The sequence below is a fragment of the Electrophorus electricus genome, chromosome 7, assembly GCF_041902795.1.
Source record: "Electrophorus electricus isolate QZ-2024a chromosome 7, ASM4190279v1, whole genome shotgun sequence".
Lineage (NCBI taxonomy): Eukaryota > Metazoa > Chordata > Actinopteri > Gymnotiformes > Gymnotidae > Electrophorus > Electrophorus electricus.
In genome coordinates, this window is record NC_137503.1 from 9,788,213 (window position 1) to 9,809,434 (window position 21,222).

The window sequence follows — 21,222 nt, forward strand, 5'->3', positions numbered from 1 at the left end:
GGTAAAAAGGGCTGTTATTTCTACATGGATCACATACAGAGTTTTGATATGTGAAAATACTCTAACTGAACCTAACATTTTGCACGTTATACTCATTGTTGCATTTGTAACTGTCTCCAGAGAACTTTATTTTTACTGATAATCTCTCAAAATAAATTATACAAAACAATTCAGAAACCTTTATGTCGTGATCTATGTCATGATCTTGTGAAGCTGTTTAATCCTCATGTAGTGAATATTTAGGTTGAGAGTGATCTGCTACCAAACATCTGTCTCTGTAACAATTCCTTGGAATATTTTGGGTGAGCTAGTAATGACCTGTATCATTTTTCCTTGCCACATATCAATATATATAGTATAGAAAAGCACTACAAAGTATAGTGGATCTATAAGTTGGCAAACCACTGCTGGACACTGAATAGGTATATTCCTGAAGCCAAATATGTGCAAACATCTTACACTGTACATTTTTAAAGTAAGTATGTATATTTCTAAGTGCAACAACAACCTTATCTATCTATCTATCTATCTATCTATCTATCTATCTATCTATCTATCTATCTATCTATCTATCTATCTATCTATCTATCTATCTATCTAGAGAGAGAGAGAGAGAGAGGGAGGATAGATAGATAGAGTTTCCAGAGAAACAGAATGTTTCAAACAGAGATCCTTCATCAGCTTTGCAAGCAAAGTGCTTCTCAATCAGTGGTAGGAGGAACCAGTTTATATAAACTTCACTGAAATTTGGAATATCTCAACATCACCTGAAATCTTTTTTGAATATATATATACATACTTTTTTTACAATAAGTGTATATAAGTATATGTCAGTTAACAATATACATAGTGTGGGCTGAAAAAATAAACTTAAAATGTTCTGTTTTAGTACTAAATTTAGAAAACATCAAAAATATTATAGGAGGATAAATATCAATTTGGGACAGGGACTATTGTCAGTCAGTGTCTGTCAATCTCTGACTGTAGTTGCACAGACTGGCTGCATATGAGCCACTCTCCCCAGTGTTGCTTACATTTGGTATAGATTTATATATATCTCACAACTAGCATATAACCATTCTGGGGGTTGCATAGCATCACTACCTCAGTGTGAGTCAATGTATAGAAATAGAGAGAAACATGTTGACATCTTTCCCTGGCGCATCAAACAAACCTGCAAGCAAAGATCACAATAAAAAAAATGAGAGCACGATAAAAAATTGAAAATATTAGCCATTTTTAGCTTGGATTAGCAGAACCGTTTCTTTGATTTCATATGACATCTTGAGGCATGATTTAAAAAAGATATGACATGTTGCAGACACAGGGCAAGATATGAGTGGATGTAACACAGAACCTATTTTAATGAAAAGTCCAAAAAACAGAGAAAACAGGAGAAAGCAGTGGCGCCAGCAACAAAAGTAGGGATAAGCAGCATTGCAAACAGCAGCGCAGTCGGCTGTAGAGGCTGGAATGCGAAGCACTGGAGAAGGGCACCTGTGGGACTCAAATAAGAGCAGTGAAAAGGGCTGATGATTACTAATGAATGGGTGATTGTGAAAAGGTGAGAAGTTGTGCAGTATGACTGGTGGTTCTTTGGCTGATTGAAAACTAGAGTTATTTTGTTGAGAACCTGTTTTAGAAATTAATTTCTAATGTTGGTTATTAAATGTTTGCGGACAACCGTAGTATTTTAAATAATACACCTGTAGTGTTTTTTATAAGTAGTTTAAGAATACAGTAGCATTTTCATGACTTTATAATTCATATTGATCACACACACACACGCGTGTGTGTGTGTGTGTGTGTGTGTGTGTGTGTGTGTGTGTCTGTGTCTACATATCCATACTGTCTTCTGTACTGGGGCTGCTGAGTTTTCAACAACAGTATAAAGTATACTGTAAGAGTTAAAACTTATAAATTAAAAGTTACAATTTATAAAATAATATCTTGTTGTGTTCAGATGTTTTGCAAGTATAGATCAATTGGTAGAATTTTCAAAGCTGAAACCTTTTGAGAGTAACCCTGATTTATATTAATAATTTTCTTCCTGAAGCAATATAAACTCACCACCCACTGCATTCAGACTATTTATTTGAAACACATTTATAGATGTTCAGTTACAGACTACAGCCCATCTGTTTCTGTGAACAGATTATGTTCAGCATCTTTTAACTCTATGTCACTGGTCAGTTTTTGACCACAGAACTACTGGAGCCTGGATATTTTCAGTTAGCTGTCTTCTCCCAGCCCAGTAATGTTACTGACACTAATAAAAACTCTAGCTACACTGCTATGTCTGAAACATTCGCAACAGTTCCACTCTCACTAACACACCACTGCCAATTGTCTGCCACCCAAATTATGTCTGGTCACCAGTGGTCATGTACTCAGAAATGGACCAGGGATTAACAATTTACAGGTCAGCTGCCAACTCTGTAAAGCATAATAAAGTCAGTGGTGTGTGTATATGACATGTGCAAATTGAAAAGTTGTCTTTCTGCTGGTATATGTAATTTCTCCAAAGCCCATCAAAGCAATCTATATTTAAAAAGTGGGTTGTTTTGATAAGATGTAATAAGTTCATAGCATTTTACATTTTGTGTGACCAAATAACCTTGCATCATTTACTGCTGTCGTAAATTCATTTTAATGTTTCATATTAATGAGTCGCTGATGACTCTGATGCCTCAGAGTAATTCAGCCCTTGAACTGTTCTAAAATGACTAACAAAAATCTTAACAGGTGCTCTCAAACACCCCATGCTACTGTTGTGTACTATTTAGATCTCTAATCAACTACAACAGCACTCTAGATGGCTCTAGTGGCTCTTGCAGAGATATTATGCATTATGTCTGTTTTGCCAAAGAGCTGAACCAAGCCAGTGAGTGTAAATCTAAAGCACTCAAGGACAAATTTTGGTTTATCTTTGAAAATCTGGAGCACTCAAAGACACATTCTGTAAGATCAATTGACTAAGAAAACATCATAAGAATGTGTTCCACCCTGCCACACAAAGCATGATTGTTTTCGGTCCGTGGGTCACATTTCTCTCTTTGGCTAAGTAAGAAGGGTAAGCATGATGCCAAGCACAGAGAACTGCATACTTACTCACCTTTTGCCTATTTTAACCTCTCAGCACCTGTCACTGTTGCTGCAGTTGCCTAAGCTCCAATCGTATATTATATTAAACCTTATTAAGTGCACTATAGTTGTAGTGTATAACTGTTTGTAATCGTCAATTGTATATTGACACCACTATTGTACTCTGAAGACAGTTGGCCGACTGTACGAGTGTCCTGTAGCATATTGACGCATTGCTGGCAAACTGAGTGAGTATTGGACGTCCAATTCCTCATGGTCTCCTGAAATAAGAGGATAAAAAATGGCTTTAATTCCTACATGAATCACAATGGAGTTTCAATATCAAAGTGAAAACCGTCTATTTAAAGCTGACATTTTGCACTTTATAGTCAATATTCCATTTCAAATTCAGTGTGATACATTAACAACAAAAAATCTGCAGTTACCTATAAACTACACTGCCATTCTGAAGAAAGCAGATAATCTCTGAAAATAAACTATACAAAAAATACAGAAATAGCACTTCTATTAAGAAACACCTTGATGAAACATCATCTTGTGAAGCAGTTTAATCTTGGTGCAGTGAATCTTTTTGTTGAAAGTGGCCTATTACCGAAGGTCTGTCTGTAATGAATCCTTGGAATGTTTTGAATGACCTAGTAAGGAGCTGTCTTGTGTTCATAGCAAAATTCAGAAACACCAAAGGGTGGAGGAAACATTTCACTGGTTTTGTCACAGGCAAAAAATACCTGATTATTATGTTTTTTTGCAAGCTAAATGCAAATATGTGTGCTGTGTCAACCTTTTTTGGCTTTTTTCATGAGTGACCTAAGTAATCCAATTAACCAAAGGGAATGTGTTACTTGGATAATTTTAATATACATTTTTTAAAACTGGCATAGATAATCTTATCTGCAAAGGGCCAGCTATGCCACTGGTTTTCATTCCAACCAGGCAGGAGTATTGGATGTTTAATAAATTGATAATCAGTTTAATCAGTCGGTTCATCTTCAAACTAATCAGTTGTTTGAACACATACAGACTAAACTGATTAAACAAGTGGAATCAAAAACCTGGTTTATACACAAAGCTGCTGCATCATAAGCCATTTGTGGGTAACATTGCCTAGCCTTGCTCTAAGAGCTCTGGTTAATCCTGTTTATGCAAAAATGTATAAATACACCATAACCTAATACATATCCATGCACAAAATATCCAGATCTCATCTGCCAATTTCTTTAAATAGGTCATTCATATAAGAATCAATGGGAAACATGACAGGACTGTGCAAAGAATAAGACAAGTTGCTGTGAGACAATTAACCTATGAGTATCTAAAAGTGATCTTAAAAAGACCTGTAGCTTATAAACACAGCTATAGACTAGGTGTACCTAATAAATAGGAGACTCAGTGTAAGGACTGATAGCCCCAGGAGAGACTGACACGCTGTAGTTTTCTCCTTCGTGGCTTGGTCCATCACAGCTACAATATTCAGTGTTTGAAGGGCAACCACTGGTTTCAACATAGACGCACAAAATATGTCACTCATAATCACCAAATTCATATATCCCTACCAACACAGATACAAGACTTTATACTACTGGGCCATCTCTCTCGGCAGAATGAACTAGTACATCAAGAACTGATTGTTTATGCAAAACAGCGTAACCCAGGACATCAGGGCAAATAGTTTACAATGCAGCCTACCTGGACATTATGATGGACAAGTCACAACAAGCATCCCACAATCAACTGCTGTCAACACTTGAAATTTATATTCAAGTAAACCCTGCACTATAAATGACATGTTATTTTTGTTCTACAGAACAGGATTTCCATGGCTAGAAGATGTGGCACACTGATCTCTGAGTCATAGCAGTCTAAAATTCTTTGCCAATGATTGGCATATGGACATGGTAATATCAGAGGAAGTGATGCAATATGCCCCCAGACCTTTCAAGAAACTTGAGATAAGGGACATGGCTCTTTGTCACCGCATCCCACCATTTAATAAGTTCTGTGGACAGGGATTAAAGTGAATGATTTGCAGGTGCACATGTGCCAAAAAAGGAAGAAGAAAGAGAGCAGTGCAAATAATAACCTGTTTTCATTGTTAGTCAGTAATTATGTCTGTCAGAATCCATCTGTTCAAAAGTCTCCATGCCTGCATTCTTTATTCTACTGTGTCCACTGATCAGTTTAGACTTAGGTATGTACTCAGTGGTGCTTATGATGCTTAGATAGGAAATGTCTAAAAATATAAAAATAAATTTACCTGAGGTAGGTCTGAGCATTGGTTGCGCAAGATAGAGTGCATTCATAAAATATTAATAACATTCTTTTTTTTCAAATATTACGGTTCCGGCTTGTTTGACATGATGTCATGAGAAAAAGTATTAATAAGATGCATTAATAATCTGCATCAATAATGCATATACTGGCAGAAAATGTATATGTCTTCTATAAATTTTCCTTATTTTCTCTGACTCTATGACTTATGAAGAAGATTCCAGGGAGTAACTGTAGTGTACTGTAGTAAAAGATGTAGAAGTAGTCAACCTCTGTTCCTTTCGAACAGAGGTTGTGCAAGCAAAATATTTCTGAAGTTCTAGGAGGTGAAACCAGTTTATGATAGTAAATGTAGATGTTTAAATCATAACATTCATTCTATGTGGTTCTAAAGTTCAGTAAGTGTATATCTGTTCTTTTTCTTTGAGATTCAAGTTCATTGCTACTATAGCAACAACTGGCAAGGTAAACAGATATGATATGTTATTAATGCTATACCCATTAGCATTAAAATGCCTTGCCACTGAAAACAACAAATACTTAATTATAATGGTACAAAGGTGTTGCATAATATGATCATTAAGCCTTCTCTTGGTTTCTCCAATATAAAGATGATTACATCTCTTGTAACAAATACAATAGACAACTCCTGCAGTAATACATGAGAAGGAATAGGTGATAAGATTGAATCTTTAGAATGCCAATTATTTTTAGCTGCTGTGTTAATACATTTTTGTGTAGCACATCTACAGCATTTGAAGGCTATGGTACCACAGTTATTATTTGACTGGTCATTTATGTCATTCTTGGCAATCATGTTTTGTCTCACCTGTAGGAAATTAATGAAAGAGATGCATCATGCTGGAGGATTTTAAGTATAATATTAGCCAATGTTTTAATATCTGTGAGTAAGGGATGTAGTTTTTGCCAGCCTTGGAATGTGAAGAGTGGTATTGCAAATAAGAATGAGAGTTTGTAGGTTTATAATAATGCTGGTAGTTAAATCTAAATTTTCAGACTTAACTGGAAAATACCCCCCAAAATATAATTTTAGGGTGTGCAATACATGCATATTCCAAAGCTTGGTTGAACATTGAGAAGGAATAAATTAACAGTTAGAGCTCTTCAAATGTGCACATATCAATACCTAAAATGTCATCAATGTATATCAGACATACTGTGGATACAGGTCCAGTATATTGTTCAAAAATGTATCTCAACAAATCCAACAAGGAGGTTTGCATAAGATGAAGTAATAAAAGTTCTGAGAGTCTCAAGAGAATATCTATAGGAGGGTTCATATCAGGTCTTGCATCAAGAAAAAAACTTCAAAGCTCTTAAACCATCTTCATTAGGGATGACTGGATATAAACTTTTAATATTCATTTAAAAAGTACTTTTAGGTTTGTTCTTTTAGGTGGTCAAGGATTTCTTGAAAATGTGATGATTCTTTAACAAACATAGGTAAGGACCTAACCATTGGTTAAAAATGTCATTTAAAAACTGGGATATAATTGTAATTATACACAGGATAAAATGTTAAATATCCTATACCAATCTAGTTAGAGTTTCACGGTGACTAAAGCCACTGGCACTATTAATGCACGCTCAGTTGCACCGGTTCCATCTGGATATACTACATTACACAATGACATGACACAACAGTCTACACACTAACCCAGTCCTCCATGTTTCTGAAACACCAAACACCTCAGCTGTTCCACCTATATAGTGCATTTCCCTAACTATTCTGTGCACTACTTATCCACAACCACTGACTAGCCCTTTCAATTACTTTTGAGAATGCCTTCATAGCAACCCTTAGTTTACAGCCCCTAAGGCCAAACTGCACTACACCTGTCTCTACCAGGCTTACATGCAGCTACATCGTTTTTAACCTACATCTGCTAGCAATTTCCAGTCATGCACTTCACCCCATCTACCAATATTCATAGCCTGCACTTGCTCCCCAATATATTACCCCCATGCACAAATCTAACTGCTATATAACTATCAGTGCTAGGCAACGTATTAATTTTTAAGTGCTTACTATCAAATAAACACACTAAGCACTTGATTGTCCCTAGGTATGTCATTCCTGCAATAAACTAACCTTATATGCTGATAATATATATTCCTTTAAGACATTCCTTTAAGATTTTGTTCCATGTTGATTTGACTACATTTCATAATTGCTGCAGATTTGTCATCTGAAAACTGATGCCACAACTCTCCCATTCTATTATATCCCAGAGGTGCTCTGTGGGGATTAGATATGCTGACTGGTGAGGCTACTGAAGTAAGTTGAACTCATTGTCATGGCAATAGAGCCAGTTTGTGATGACTTGTACTTTATGACATACTACATTATCATGCTGGAAGTAGCCATAATAAGATGGGTAAATGGTGGCCATGAAGAGATGCACACGGTCATCAACAATACTCAGTTAGTCCTTGTCATTCAAATGATGCTCAGTTGGTCTCTGATTATCAAGGTGTTGAATCACTGCTCTCCTAATTTCTCTATATTTCATGCCTTTTTGTGAAAATTCTGAAGACTCTTGTGTGAAATCCCAGGAGACCAGCAATATTGGAAAAACTTGGCCAGCCTGTCCGGCACCAACAACCATGTCAATGTCAATCACATCATATTTTTCACATTTTGAGAATTTTTGTACAGATTAACTGAAGCTTTTCACCCATTTCTTTGCCAAGAGTTTATACATTTTGCTGTTGCTACATAACTGACTGATTGGATAATTACTTGAATGAGCAGGTGTATGGGTGCACCCAGTAAAGTGACCTGTAAGTGTGTATATATATATATATATATATATATATATATATATATATATATATATATATATATATATATATATATATATATATATATATATACATACATACACACACACACACACACACACACACACACACACACTCACACATTACATGGTATATTACCTACATATATATACATACACACACACCCACACACACCCACACACACATTACATGGTATATTACCTACATATTCCCTTTCTGGATGTGTTTATTTATTATATTTGAAATTACTTAATAAGTACAAAAAGTGCTGATTGAAATGATCTTTGTATGAGCTTATTTATATCATTTGATGTTGTTTATATCATTTATGATGTTATAAATTATTCCATGTTTCTTTTGACACTGGCTGCCTTGGAGGCTGGGGCTATATTCATCCCAAACTACATGCACGTGTGTTTCAATGTGTTGGAGATCATTGTCATGCTAAAGGTTTTTTGCAAGTCAAACCTCAAGTGGAGGCCTGTGTTCACTCAATCAAAACTGTGTTCTTCTATCCACCTCACAAGTTATTAATATCTTTTTGGAAAACTAAAATATTTGTATTAATGTTTTCTTGTGTTAGTGTTTATTTATGTATTATGTAATGTTTTTTGCACACAAACACTTACTGCTGAGATAAAAAGCCAATAATATTTAATGAGACCCAAGACCTTCGTTCAGTACTATATATGGTGAATATCTAAAACATCACATGCATATGCAGACACAACTTATTATAGAATGAAGAAGTTTCAATTTAACATTCAGAATCATCTGCAAATGATTTGGTACCTGTGTCACACAAGGCATTTTTTATTGGCAGTTATTAGCAAACAGGAAGACATGCATATGCAGTCCAAGGTGCTGAGTGTGGACCACCCCCTTCCTGCTTGGCAACACTATTATTAACTTTCAATGTTCCTCTCTTACTAAAAAGTCATGTCAGACTATCCTGATTTTAGTGTATTTATTATATATATCGATAAAAGTGCATTAAAAGTTCATTAATAACAAGCATGAAAAGAGAAATAAGTTTGGCTTGCCATAATAGTGGTGTGGATTTACATATTCAGCTTTATTCTGCAATGTTTAAATTTGATCCTCACAACCAGACATCTCAGTTGGACTTCTGACAGCAAAACTATTATACATGGATCATACGCTCACCCTCAAAGCAGACTGTAACGATGTGGACTCTACGGAATTCCCTGAGTACTGGACTGGGAAAGACTGATTCAAATGAATGCTATTGCTGAATTTAATTCAGACCAAACATTACCAAACATGGCCAGAATCAATGTGGAGTAAACACATAAATGCAAGCATTATTTTGTGCAAATAAATAATCAAATCCTCACCATGATTAGATTAATTCAGTTTAAACTATTAGATTTAGTTCTTGGCTAAATGTAAATGTAAAATGTAAATGTTGGCTGATTTCAGTATATTCAGACACACACAAGCAGCTGAATTCACTGAACAGAGCTGGTCAGTCTGTTTCAGGATAAAATTCCTCAAAATTTAAATTACACTGTTGAACTTTGCAAAACAGACAGTGATGAATGTTTGAATTAGTAAATTAGCATACTGTGATATGCAAAATCAGTGACAACCATTGAAAATATAAAAGATGAAGTGAAACTGTTACTATTAACTTATTACCGCATGTTGTTTGTTAGCCCATGGCATTATGTGCATTTCATAGCAGCTTAAAGTGTTCTTATCATCAGCTACCAGCTACAGCCTACACTGCATGCTGTTTCCAAGTATGTCTGACCACATTTAAAACGGCAAATTCTGGAGAGGAAGTAGATTTGCAGGCGTCATGGTTAAACTTTTAAGATGGCGACATGTGAGTCAGGCAGGTGCTATTCCATTTTCTAACGGTTACACTGACAAATTCTTCACAAATATTGTAAGAGATAAACCTTTAGTTTTGCCAAGTTTACTAAACTTAGTATAAAGAATGGCAGTATAAAAGCATTCTATCCTTTTTGTGCTATTTTAGTTTGAGGCATTCATTTCCCATGCAAAGAACATATCTCAAGTAGAGCATAATTTGTTGACACCAGCTTCACATGTGAACTTCTTATCAAATATATCTCATAAAAGCTACATAGTAATTCCGAACAATAAAAGACAAATATTCAGATGCACAGCAGGTGTGTTTAAACCACCACAAAAACTGCTTCACCATAATCTCTCTCTCTCTCTCTCTCTCTCTCTCTCTCTCTCTCTCTCTCTCTCTCTCTATATATATATATATATATATATATATATATATATATATATATATATATATATATATATATATTCCTTAAGCTCAGACCTTTTGAGGTAAGTAACTTTATTCCAATACCATAAATAATCAAATCTTTATTTTGATGACCCAATATAAATGACCCAATATAAATGTTAGATATTAAATATAAATATACATGATAGCTATTAAATCCCATCCTTAAGACAGTTATGCTGTTTTGTGGCAGTATTGGTACATGCGAGACTCCTGGTGGTTTGGAAAGGTTACTGCAGATCAATGTTGTCATGGCCCTACATTATTACCTGTTAAACTTTCCTGTTACATGTTGATTTCATGGAAAATTATATTTCTCTTTAAACATGTTGAACTTACAGTTATTCTTCTAGACAGTACCTTAGTTCAAAGTAATAATAACCTAATACTTTCCACACAGAAGGGTTTTTAGGGGCTGCCATGGAATTCCTTAAACCTTTACTGTTTGCTTCGTAACTGCAAAAATTCTGAAGTTAATTAACTTGACTTGACCTCAGTGATAGAAACAACACACTATGTAAGGTATTTGAATGATCTGAACTCTGTCTGTTTTGTTTTAGACATTTTTTATCTGCTTTGATCAAAGCACACTCTAAATATTATTAATGCAAAAGGAATCATTGTATTTGTGCCATAACTTTGTAAAGACTTTTTATCTTTGTATTCATTATTACTCATGATCAATACCTAATGCTCTTGCTCTTGAGGTTAAACAAAGTCTTGTTTACATTTACATTTACATGTATGGCATTTAGCAGACGCTCTTATCCAGACTGACTTACAAAGGTGCTTTGTCATTTACTCATAGAATACATCCTAGCCAGTGCAGTAGGTTAGAGTCCAATATACCAATGATCTAGAATACTGTAGAAATACAGGGATTACTGCCGATGCCTAGAAGTACAAAATACATAAGGTCTATCTTAAACAATGATAAGTGCAATAAACAATAGTACTAGAGTTTGTTAGACAACATCAGTGTAATAATACTCTACAATAAGTATTAATTTGGTTAGTCAATATAGGAGCAGGGTCAGTGGTCATTTAAATGTTCCACACATACTGTAAGTGGAAGTTCATTTCACCATCTTGGAGCCAGGACAGAAAATAGTCTCAATTCTTGTCTTCCATGAGACCTGAAACACGGTATTTCAAGTCATGATGTTCAAAGTACTCGAGGTACAGATCGGGCTTTGACCATTGATCTCATGTATGAAGGAGCTTGTCCATTTTTGGCTTTGTAGGCAAGCATCAACGTTTTAAATCTGATGCATGCAGCTACTGGAAGCCAATGAAGGGAGTGCAGCAGCAGAGTAACGTTTAAACTTCAGACGATTGAAGACCAATCGTGCTGCAGCATACTGGACAAGTTGTAGAGGTTTGATGGCTCTTAGAGGAAGACCAGCAAGTAGTGAGTTGCAGTAGTCTAGCTTTGAGATTACAAGACTGCACAAGCACCTGGGTAGCTTCCTGCGAGAGAAAGGGCTGAATCCTTCGTATGTTACAAAGGAGAAATCTGCAAGACTGGGTTAGATTTGAAACATGAGTTGAGAATGACAACTGGTTGTCCAAAGTTATGCCCAGGCTATGAGCAGGTTCGGATGGTGATACCAGGGAGTTCTCGAAGGAAGAAAACACAGATGTTTTCTTCGCAAGTTGACATACTGTTATTTGACATACTTTTATTTGACAACCTTGAAAATCTATTTCACTGGATTATTATTAGTGATTGCAGTTATGATCATTATGCACCAAATATATCACTAAATAGGAAATATCACATTTTGTATGGAATGTGATATAACTGCTACAGAAACGCTGTTTTATTAGGATGTGGTATATAAGCCAAAGACCTTTTTTTTTAATATTTTAGATGCTCATATAGAGCTCCTATCTGCCAAATCTTCCTATCTGACATGTCCTTATGTCCTCATGTCCTGTCATGTCTTCGTGTCCATCATACAGGCATTATTCTGTATGATCCAAGTGCCTCTATTTATATCGGGTTTTTTAAATTTCAGCAATCGTTATAAATCCACTATCTTGTAACACCCAGAAGATGTTTTTGACTCATCTCACATTTTTTATGCAATGTTAGGAAGTTATTTTTTTCCTTGTTGGACACAGATCTATGTGAAAACATAGTGTGACGTCCAGTTAAGTAAAATTTAATTAAATCAAATTAAAATACATCAAACTTACTTTGACCAACTACATCAAACTTGGAATTATCTTAGCTTTACACATTTGTTAATGTGTTGCATTGCTTCCATCATTTTGTGATCCATGTGGCCATTGGAGGTGGTCCAGATAATGTGAGTACCTCAGCTGCAATTTCCTAATTGGACATAGAATTTAAAAATCATTGAAAATGTGTTAAGTTTCACAACAAAAGTGACTTTAACAAGGTTCTTTTTTAAAAACGATACTTAAATATATTTAAAATATATGTTCTTTGCATATTCAAAAAATGCATTTTTACATTTTTTAATTCATTCATTTGTTATATAGTTAGGTATAACCCATTAACTGCATCAAAAACTTATTATCAGTGTCTAAAGTTTCTAAGTTATAGGTCTATGTGTATTACACTGTTACACTATTAATTTGCGTAGTAATTTTTAAGCCTACAGAAAGCATAGCACGGAACGTTTTTTTCCTTATCGAACGTTTCTTGTCGACCTGTACATGAAACATGTACGCTCGTGTCACACAATTAGGAAATCCCTCTACTTGTACTCAGACATGGCAAGGGCAGATCTTTTCAAAACCCTGCTCTACACAATGAACAGTATACTTCAGCAGAAAAAATACAAAGCTGCATTTGCTGTCCTAAAAGGATTCAGGAATGGCGCCGTGTGAGTGTCCCTTAATCGCAACAAAGAGGTTAACATTAGCGTGCCGCAACCAAGAGCCTAGGTTAGCTTAGCTGAAGTTATTCTCCGGAAGCGGTTTGTAGAGGGGTTAGTCAGCCAACTAACCTAGCTAACGTTAGCTAGCTACATAACGAAATCATGGCACGTTTTACGTTTTTTTCAGTATTTCAGCTTGACCTAAGACGAGTAGCTAGACATGCAGTTTGCATTTTTTTATTTATTATTTTTTATTCTGTTTATATCTGTTATTTGCTGTATAGCCGACTGGAGTTCTACATTAGTATTAATGTCACTGTCATAGCTAAACACATTGCAAATCATTCTTACAGATACGGCGCCAAGATCCGCGCACCACATGCTCTTGTGATGACGTTTCTTTTTAGAAGTGGCAGGTAAATATCTCTGTAATTATTGGGCCAGTTACAAGAATTAAGCCTAGTTTTAATTGCACTGATAAACGGTAATCACAGTCAGATTATTTTTAGTCTGTATATTATATGTATTTTATATTTATATCTATATTATATAATTTTAAAGTATTTGTTAGCATGCTGTATATATGCTGCATAGTTTTGTTTATTTTATCATTTCGTGATTTCATTTGTGTCAGCATATTTTGGAATTTTGCACATAAATTACAGTGTCACTACGCTGAAATAAGAGGTGAAGAAGATTAATATAGTCAGAAATTAGCCACTACCTGTGGAGCATTAACATAATTTTGCCCAGGTAATGAAGGACCTCTGCCTGAAATGTCAGTTTTTCTCGAAACCTTTGTACTCCATTTCTATTTCTGATTATATATATATATATATATATATATATATATATATATATATGAGAGAGAGAGAGAGAGAGAGAGAGAGAGAAAGTGTAAATATTGAAATGTAATGTAGTACGCAAGGTTTCCAAAGAAACATTTGAGACATAAATCTTCAATAGATATTCAAATCCTCAATGGATGCTTAAATCGGAACATTTATTTCATGGGATTTTGAAGTTCTGAGAATACAGTTCAGTCATTTATCGTTGATTATCCTCACTTAATTCCTGTCATAGCAACAACTGGCAGTATGTCTTTTCTCTTTTGCTTTCCAGTCTGAAATCCAAACTGAAAGCTATAGCCCAGGCCACATATATGCACTCAAGGAACCTAGCCTACTTTGTGTTCACATATAAAGGACTTCAGGCACTTCAGGAGCACATTCAAGGAAAGAGTCTTGCATATCACTCATTCCTAGCTGCTTGTCTTGGGGGTTGGCTGGTATTTGGAGACAATAACAATATTAACAGCCAGGTGAGTTAAGCAGTTGATTATATTACAAGATAGTTTATGGGGGTTGGGATTAACAAGTTTATGCTGATTATACTGATCTTATCCATGAAGTTATGGTGCATGAATGGACAGTAGCATTGTCTCACTACCACATAATAGGACTGGATATACATGTGTACACTGATATCTTTTAGAATGTGTGATTCTCGTGTGTCATAAGTATCCCTTTTTATGTCCTATGTTAATATCTCATTAATTTTACTGTGAAGGGCTGAATACAACCATTTTCATATTTTGATTCAGTTTATTAGGCAATTTGTCCTTATTCATAGTTTTCTTTGCCTTTTTGTTCAACTGGGACTCTAAATTTGAATATAGGTACTAGTTGGAAGGGGCAAAAAAGGTGTTTGCCATTTTGGGGAGAACAAAGGCTGGAGACAAATTTGGTGGGTGCGTCATTGCCACCCTTCAAAAACAAAGTAATTGAAGTCAAATCAAATTAATTTTTACAGTGTGTTTTGTTTTTAACATGCAATGTTATAAAGCAGCTTTGAAAAAGTATGGGTACAGATCCCTAATGTGCAAACCAGTGGTGACAGTGGCAAGGAAAAATCCATGGGCAGATTAAAGAAGAAACCTTGGGAGGACCAAGACTCGAGGGAGGGTGGCCCATCTTGCTAATATGACGGCGTCAGTTTATTTACTATCGACGCTGGACTGTTTTCCCGTGTCACCTCAGATTCATCACTGATGAACAAGTCTAATTGAGTTCTACTATTTTGATGAACAGGTTTAATTGAGTTCTACTATTTTGTGCTTATGCCTCTGTGTTGTTCTTGGATTAATTGTGGAATCTGAGATCTTGCCAAGAAACTAAGTTCTTTTGTTCTTTCATGCTGTATGTTTTTTGTTGTTATTTCATGCTGTATGTTTTTTGTTGTTATTGGACTGTTGCCTGGAGATTTTTTATTTTATCCTATTTATTTATTTATTTATTTATTTCGCTGCACGCAAAATCTTTTGGGGTGTGGGGAAATCGTGGACAATGTAGAGATGTGGATTTTGACATTTGCTATTCTCTGATGAACAAATTGAATCGAGTCTACTTGGTTTTGTTTTTTGGGTCAACTTTAGCCTCTTTTGTTGTTAAAATTTACGTCGGGTTGGTTGATGGACTGCATTTAATTCCTTAACCAAATGTAAAGATTTTATGTTTCAATGCCATCACTTTACAATGTCTGGATTCTTAAGTAAGCGCTAACATTTATGCTGTTATAGCATGTATGTAGGTTTTTTGTATGCTATATAGGCCTAGATGTATGTGTGTATATAAAAACATGTTTTGTGTTTTCATATGTCATATGAATCTCACCTAGCACTGCCATTTTCTTCTTTTCTAGATAAACATGTACTTGCTGTCTAGAATTCTGTTTGCCTTGTCCCGCCTGGCTGTGGAGAAGGGCTACGTCCCCCAGCCCAAGAAAGACCCCTTCCCACTGTTCGCTGCCATCGTCTGGGGTGTTGTGCTCTGGCTCTTTGAGTATTACCCCCACACCCTGCAGCCATCGCTCCAGACCTCCATGACCTACCTCTACCATGACAGCAATGTGTGGCACGATATCTCCGATTTTCTTATATACAACAAACCACAGACTTGAGCGAGTGACCTTTCAGTGATTTTTTTTTTTTATTATTTAAACAAAAACTCTCATGTCAGGCAATAAGAATACAAGACCAGTTTGTTTTGTTTTTTGTTGTTGGGAGGATTTGGGTGATTGCCCTTCTACGCTATCCTTTGACATATTTTCTTTGTGGCTTGAATTAACTGATAGGAGTGTAATCCTGAGTGATCAGTGTTGATTTTCACATCATATACATTATGTCCCCCTTTTGATTCTGTTCTGTTTTGCACATTTGAGAGAACACTACAGTGATTGTGCTTCAATTGGGTTGTCTTGCCCTAAAATGAGTTGTGACTCATTCCGTCCAACCCAAAGCATCTATATTGGTTTGCAGACATCAGATTTTATGTACGTTTTGTAAGACTGATGATGCTATCTGATGTAATTGATTGCCCAAGAATTCCAGTGGCTGACAGAATTGCTAGAACAGACTTTTTGCCCAGCTGATTACTGTTTTATTGCTATGATCTTTACTTTCCATAGGTAAATAGACATGGGTAAATGTCCAATAATGTATGATAAGATAAAAGCAAAGCACTGTATGACATTTCAGTTATTAGGAAGGAGAACTAGATGAGAGTAACACATATCCTGCTCATATCTTGTGCATTCCACCTTTTGAGGGTGCATTCTTTCTTGGACTATTTCAGCATTTCAAGTGACTACTGACTAATGTTTTCCTTTGCATATGTGAACATGTTAAAGAAACAATAAGTCATTTTTTTCAATGATGATTCTTCAAATGATGAAACGGCCATCATACTGGCCTGGATGTATCAGATTCTGTACTAAATCTATTTTAAACATGCCCTCCTACATATGGAGGAACCTGCTCTTTGAAGCAAATATTAGTTAATTTGAGGACTACATCTCATTAATTTCCTAACCAAATATAAACATTTTCATTTAAAGAGCATCAGTTTACAATGTAAGCTGTACTTTATAGTAAAATAATAATAATAATAATCACTTTCATAAATAGTTTTCTGTTTTATGGTGGTAAAAGTGCCTGATTGCTAGTTTAAACAAACTCGGGCGCCTCTAAAAGGACCCCACAATGCAACAAAGTCCAGCTTGGCTCTGGAGGTGGGCTTAGTATGGTTTGTTTATGGTTGAAATTGTGCAGCAAAGCAGCCCCGCTCCATTTCACAATGTTATCTATGGCAAATCTCAAGGCTTGCCATACCCAGTGACCATCTTGATGGCTAAAAACAAACTTGAAAAAATGGATGCATATGGGATAATGTGCTTCTCTAGCAACATTTATCTCCTCTATGCTTGTCCTCTTTAGTTTATTTTAAACCTTTTTGGTATTTTATGTCAGTTGTTTTTTGTTTTCTGTCATCTGCTCTACGAAATAACATTGGTATTTAATGTATCCAGCTTTAAAACATTACTCATAATTTTATGCTACACAGATGGAGTCTGAGTTTTTAAAAGGAGCTATGGTAAGAGGATCAGTAAAAAAATAAAAATAAAAAAGTTCTCTTTAAAGTTCAAATGCATTGTGAACATAAAATTAAGTCATTTACAGCTGGTTCACTTTTTACAGAATTGAGTTAAGTTAATTTAGAAAGAACTATGTGAAAACAGTAGAGCACTACTCAGTTGAATTTCAGTAAGCTTCGTCAGATTTCTTAGACTATGCATGTGTGAAGACGTATCCAGGTAGGCAAAGCTGTTCAAGAAATTACTAGTGTTATTTTGAATGCACAGTCATTTTGTTGGGGCTAATGGCATCTTTCATCAGGCCACAGAGTTTCATAAATGATCTCCAACACCTTTTGAAAGTCTGTCTGTTCTGTACTCTAACATTATTTTCACATCACTCGCTCGCACCAGTCCTTACTAACGTGCGCCCATGGGGCATGATTCTTTTTAATGACGGGCAATGTAGTTTGCTGGTTCCAAGAACCAATATTTGTTCTAAAAAAGCTTGTGTCTGTCTTTGCACCCAAATCAGTGGTTAAGGTACTTTACTTGTAATTGGAAGGTTGCTGGTTCGAGCCCCACCACTGCCAAGTTGCCACTGTTGGGCTCCTGAGCAAAACCCTTAACCCTCAATTGCTCAAGTTGTACTCACTCATAATTGTAAGTTGCTTTGCATAAAAGCATCAGCTCAATGCTGTAAATGCAAAGCAAAAGCCCAGTCCTACATGTGCACTTGTGGTCCTCCAGGCCACAAAAGTGTGAGGCTGACGCATAGCCTATTTCTTATTTTAACGATCAAAGGGGTGCTCGTAAGTGCCCTCTATACTCCCTTGCTGTGGCATTCGGCGAGAAATGTGATACAAACCTATTATCCAGAATTCTTTAAGATTCAGGCCAGGACCAATCAGATTGGATGATTTTGTGTCAAGCAGTCTGAGCATCAGGGCAGAGATGATATTCAGTATTCAATTGAAGTGTTAAATGCGTTTCTCTAGTAGCATTATTGTTAAGGATGATTTGTTTTTATATAGCACTCTAGTGACAACAACAGGCAGCATCATGCAATTGTGATATTCGAATCTATCCTCCGTGCACACTTTTGAACCGAGCACTCTTGATGACTTGCACATCACAAATTGAGGAGGACCGCTATTTATATTAAAACATCTCTAGGACTGCAAGGGTTTTAGGGTGCCATTTGTGACTGGGCTGGAGTTTTCCCATCATCTGATGCACATATGAGCCACTAGAGGTCACTATATAAGGAAACAAACTGCAGTGTACAGGGTCTGGCATGGTATTGCAGTCCAGAGTATCACACTGCTTGCCTTAAGGTCAGATCTCTTGTATTGTGTCCTAATGAATAAAATATTTGGACAGAGGAGTCAATATGAATGATACAAATACATGGTCATTAATTCATGACATAGGCGGGGCTTTGGGACTCCACATGCATGGCAATGCACCACACCTGCTGTCTAATGCAGACAGTGAAGGTGGTGTGACTAAATAGCATGATCTCTAGACGGGTGCAGATCTTTTCTTTTTGGCTTTAATATGGAGACTGGCATTAACCTGAAAGTAACTGGCATAATGCTTGAGAATTTTATAATTAAGCAATAAATGAAATGTGCAGTGTATTTATGTAGATTTTTAATATGTAATTTAATGGTCCAGACTGTGTCTATGAAAGCATCTTGATTTAACTACTAATGTTGTGCTGCTTTTTAAAATTCAGTTAAAAGATAAGACATAACACAAATATAATTAAGTATACTAAGGTACCGTTTCCCTGTCATGGTCCTCCTGCCCTGCATGTATTACTGTTTTCTTTGCTCTATCACACCTGTTTTAAGCTTAACAAGGCTGTGTTATGGTACAGGTGATATTGGGTTTTCTCAGGTGTACTGGGAGCAGAAAACAACTAAAAATATGAAATGTGGCTAATGTAGTGCCAGGGTTAAGGGACACTGTTAAAGATTACTATATGCAATATAAAGTTTCATTTTTGTTTGAACTTTCATGTATTTAATTAGAATGTAACTAGTTGTAGGTGAAAAATAATATAATCAAATAAAGATGCTAGAAAGATCATGTTATCATGCTATCATGACCAAGGAATTTAGCCCAATCTATCTTTTAATGTGTGAATATGAATAATTTTCCTGGTAGCTGAGTGTGTATGGCAATGAATGAATGTATGTCTTTATCTCTACCCCCAAAAGTAGCCATCCATATCATTTTTATTTGCAGTTCATTTTTCTCATGTTACTCACTATAAGGTGCAGCTGTCTTGGAATGTATACAAGTGGTGTGGAATGTAATGAACTTGTGTGACCTTTAAACAAACAAAAACATTTCTTACTGAAGGGTAATGTCATGACACTCTAAAGTCATTTAAAATTTTCAAAATCAATTACAAGCAAGTAGGTTTGTGCCCACCTGTGTTGTATTAAATTAAGCAGTTTCCAGGATGATTTGCAAAGGTTCTGTTATATTTTTAAGTATAAATAAAAATAAGTTGCCAAAAGCCATACAAAACTAGAAAGTCCTAAATGATATTTACACTTTTTCAATTAATCAAGCAGAAGTACACATTTTATAAAACTATGCGTTTGTGTCACATGAATGATATAGCTTGAATGATCTCCTGTCTTTTCCCACTCCCTCGCTGCTTTATTGGTAACTTATTTATTAGTAACTGTTTGCAAATAATAGGCTGTGAAATAGGTGTCTTCTGTGGAAACTGGGTGGTGTGGAGTTTTGTGGGATTATTAATTATATAATAGTTACATTTAAACCCATTTGAATGAATCTCAGACAAGCCTTCAACTGACCAGCCACCACACCCAAGTGCTTACACAAAGTTTGTGTTGTACTATTCTATTTTGTGTGTGTCCTTGTGATTTGGACATGCCTCTTCATGCCTACAACTGTGTTTTTGATGTCAGTTGTTAGTAAGTGCTCTGAAATTAGCACCAGACATGGATGAGGTAGCATGGATGAGGTAATTTCAAAATCCTGACAGATTTATCCCATACGCAAAATAAATTTCTTCATAGAAAGTTTTACATTGATATTAAACAATTAGGTAGCTTGTGAATTCTCTTCCTTAGACAGGAGCTGGGCTCTGTGTCCACCTTGGACAGGAGCTGGGCTCTGTGTCCACCTTAGACAGGAGCTGGGCTCTGTGTCCACCTTGGACAGGAGCTGGGCTCTGTGTCCACCTTGGAGAGACGTGGGCTCTGTCCTCCTTGGACAGGAGCTGGGCTCTGTGTCCACCTTGGACAGGAGCTGGGCTCTGTGTCCACCTTGGAGAGACGTGGGCTCTGTCCTCCTTGGACAGGAGCTGGGCTCTGTGTCCACCTTAGACAGGAGCTGGGCTCTGTGTCCACCTTGGACAGGAGCTGGGCTCTGTGTCCTCCTTGGACAGGAGCTGGGCTCTGTGTCCACCTTGGACAG

At 36.1% G+C, this 21,222-nt stretch overlaps 1 protein-coding gene across 1 annotated transcript; it reads left to right on the forward strand.

Moving 5' to 3' along the window:
- Positions 1-13,191: 13,191 nt before the first annotated feature.
- On the forward strand, positions 13,192-18,111 carry pxmp4 (peroxisomal membrane protein 4). Its single transcript, XM_026997262.3, has 4 exons — positions 13,192-13,353; positions 13,701-13,763; positions 14,470-14,668; positions 16,048-18,111. The coding sequence occupies exons 1-4, from the start codon at positions 13,241-13,243 to the stop codon at positions 16,303-16,305; spliced, it is 633 nt and encodes a 210-aa protein (XP_026853063.3). The 5' UTR covers positions 13,192-13,240; the 3' UTR covers positions 16,306-18,111.
- The last annotated feature ends 3,111 nt before the right edge of the window (positions 18,112-21,222 follow it).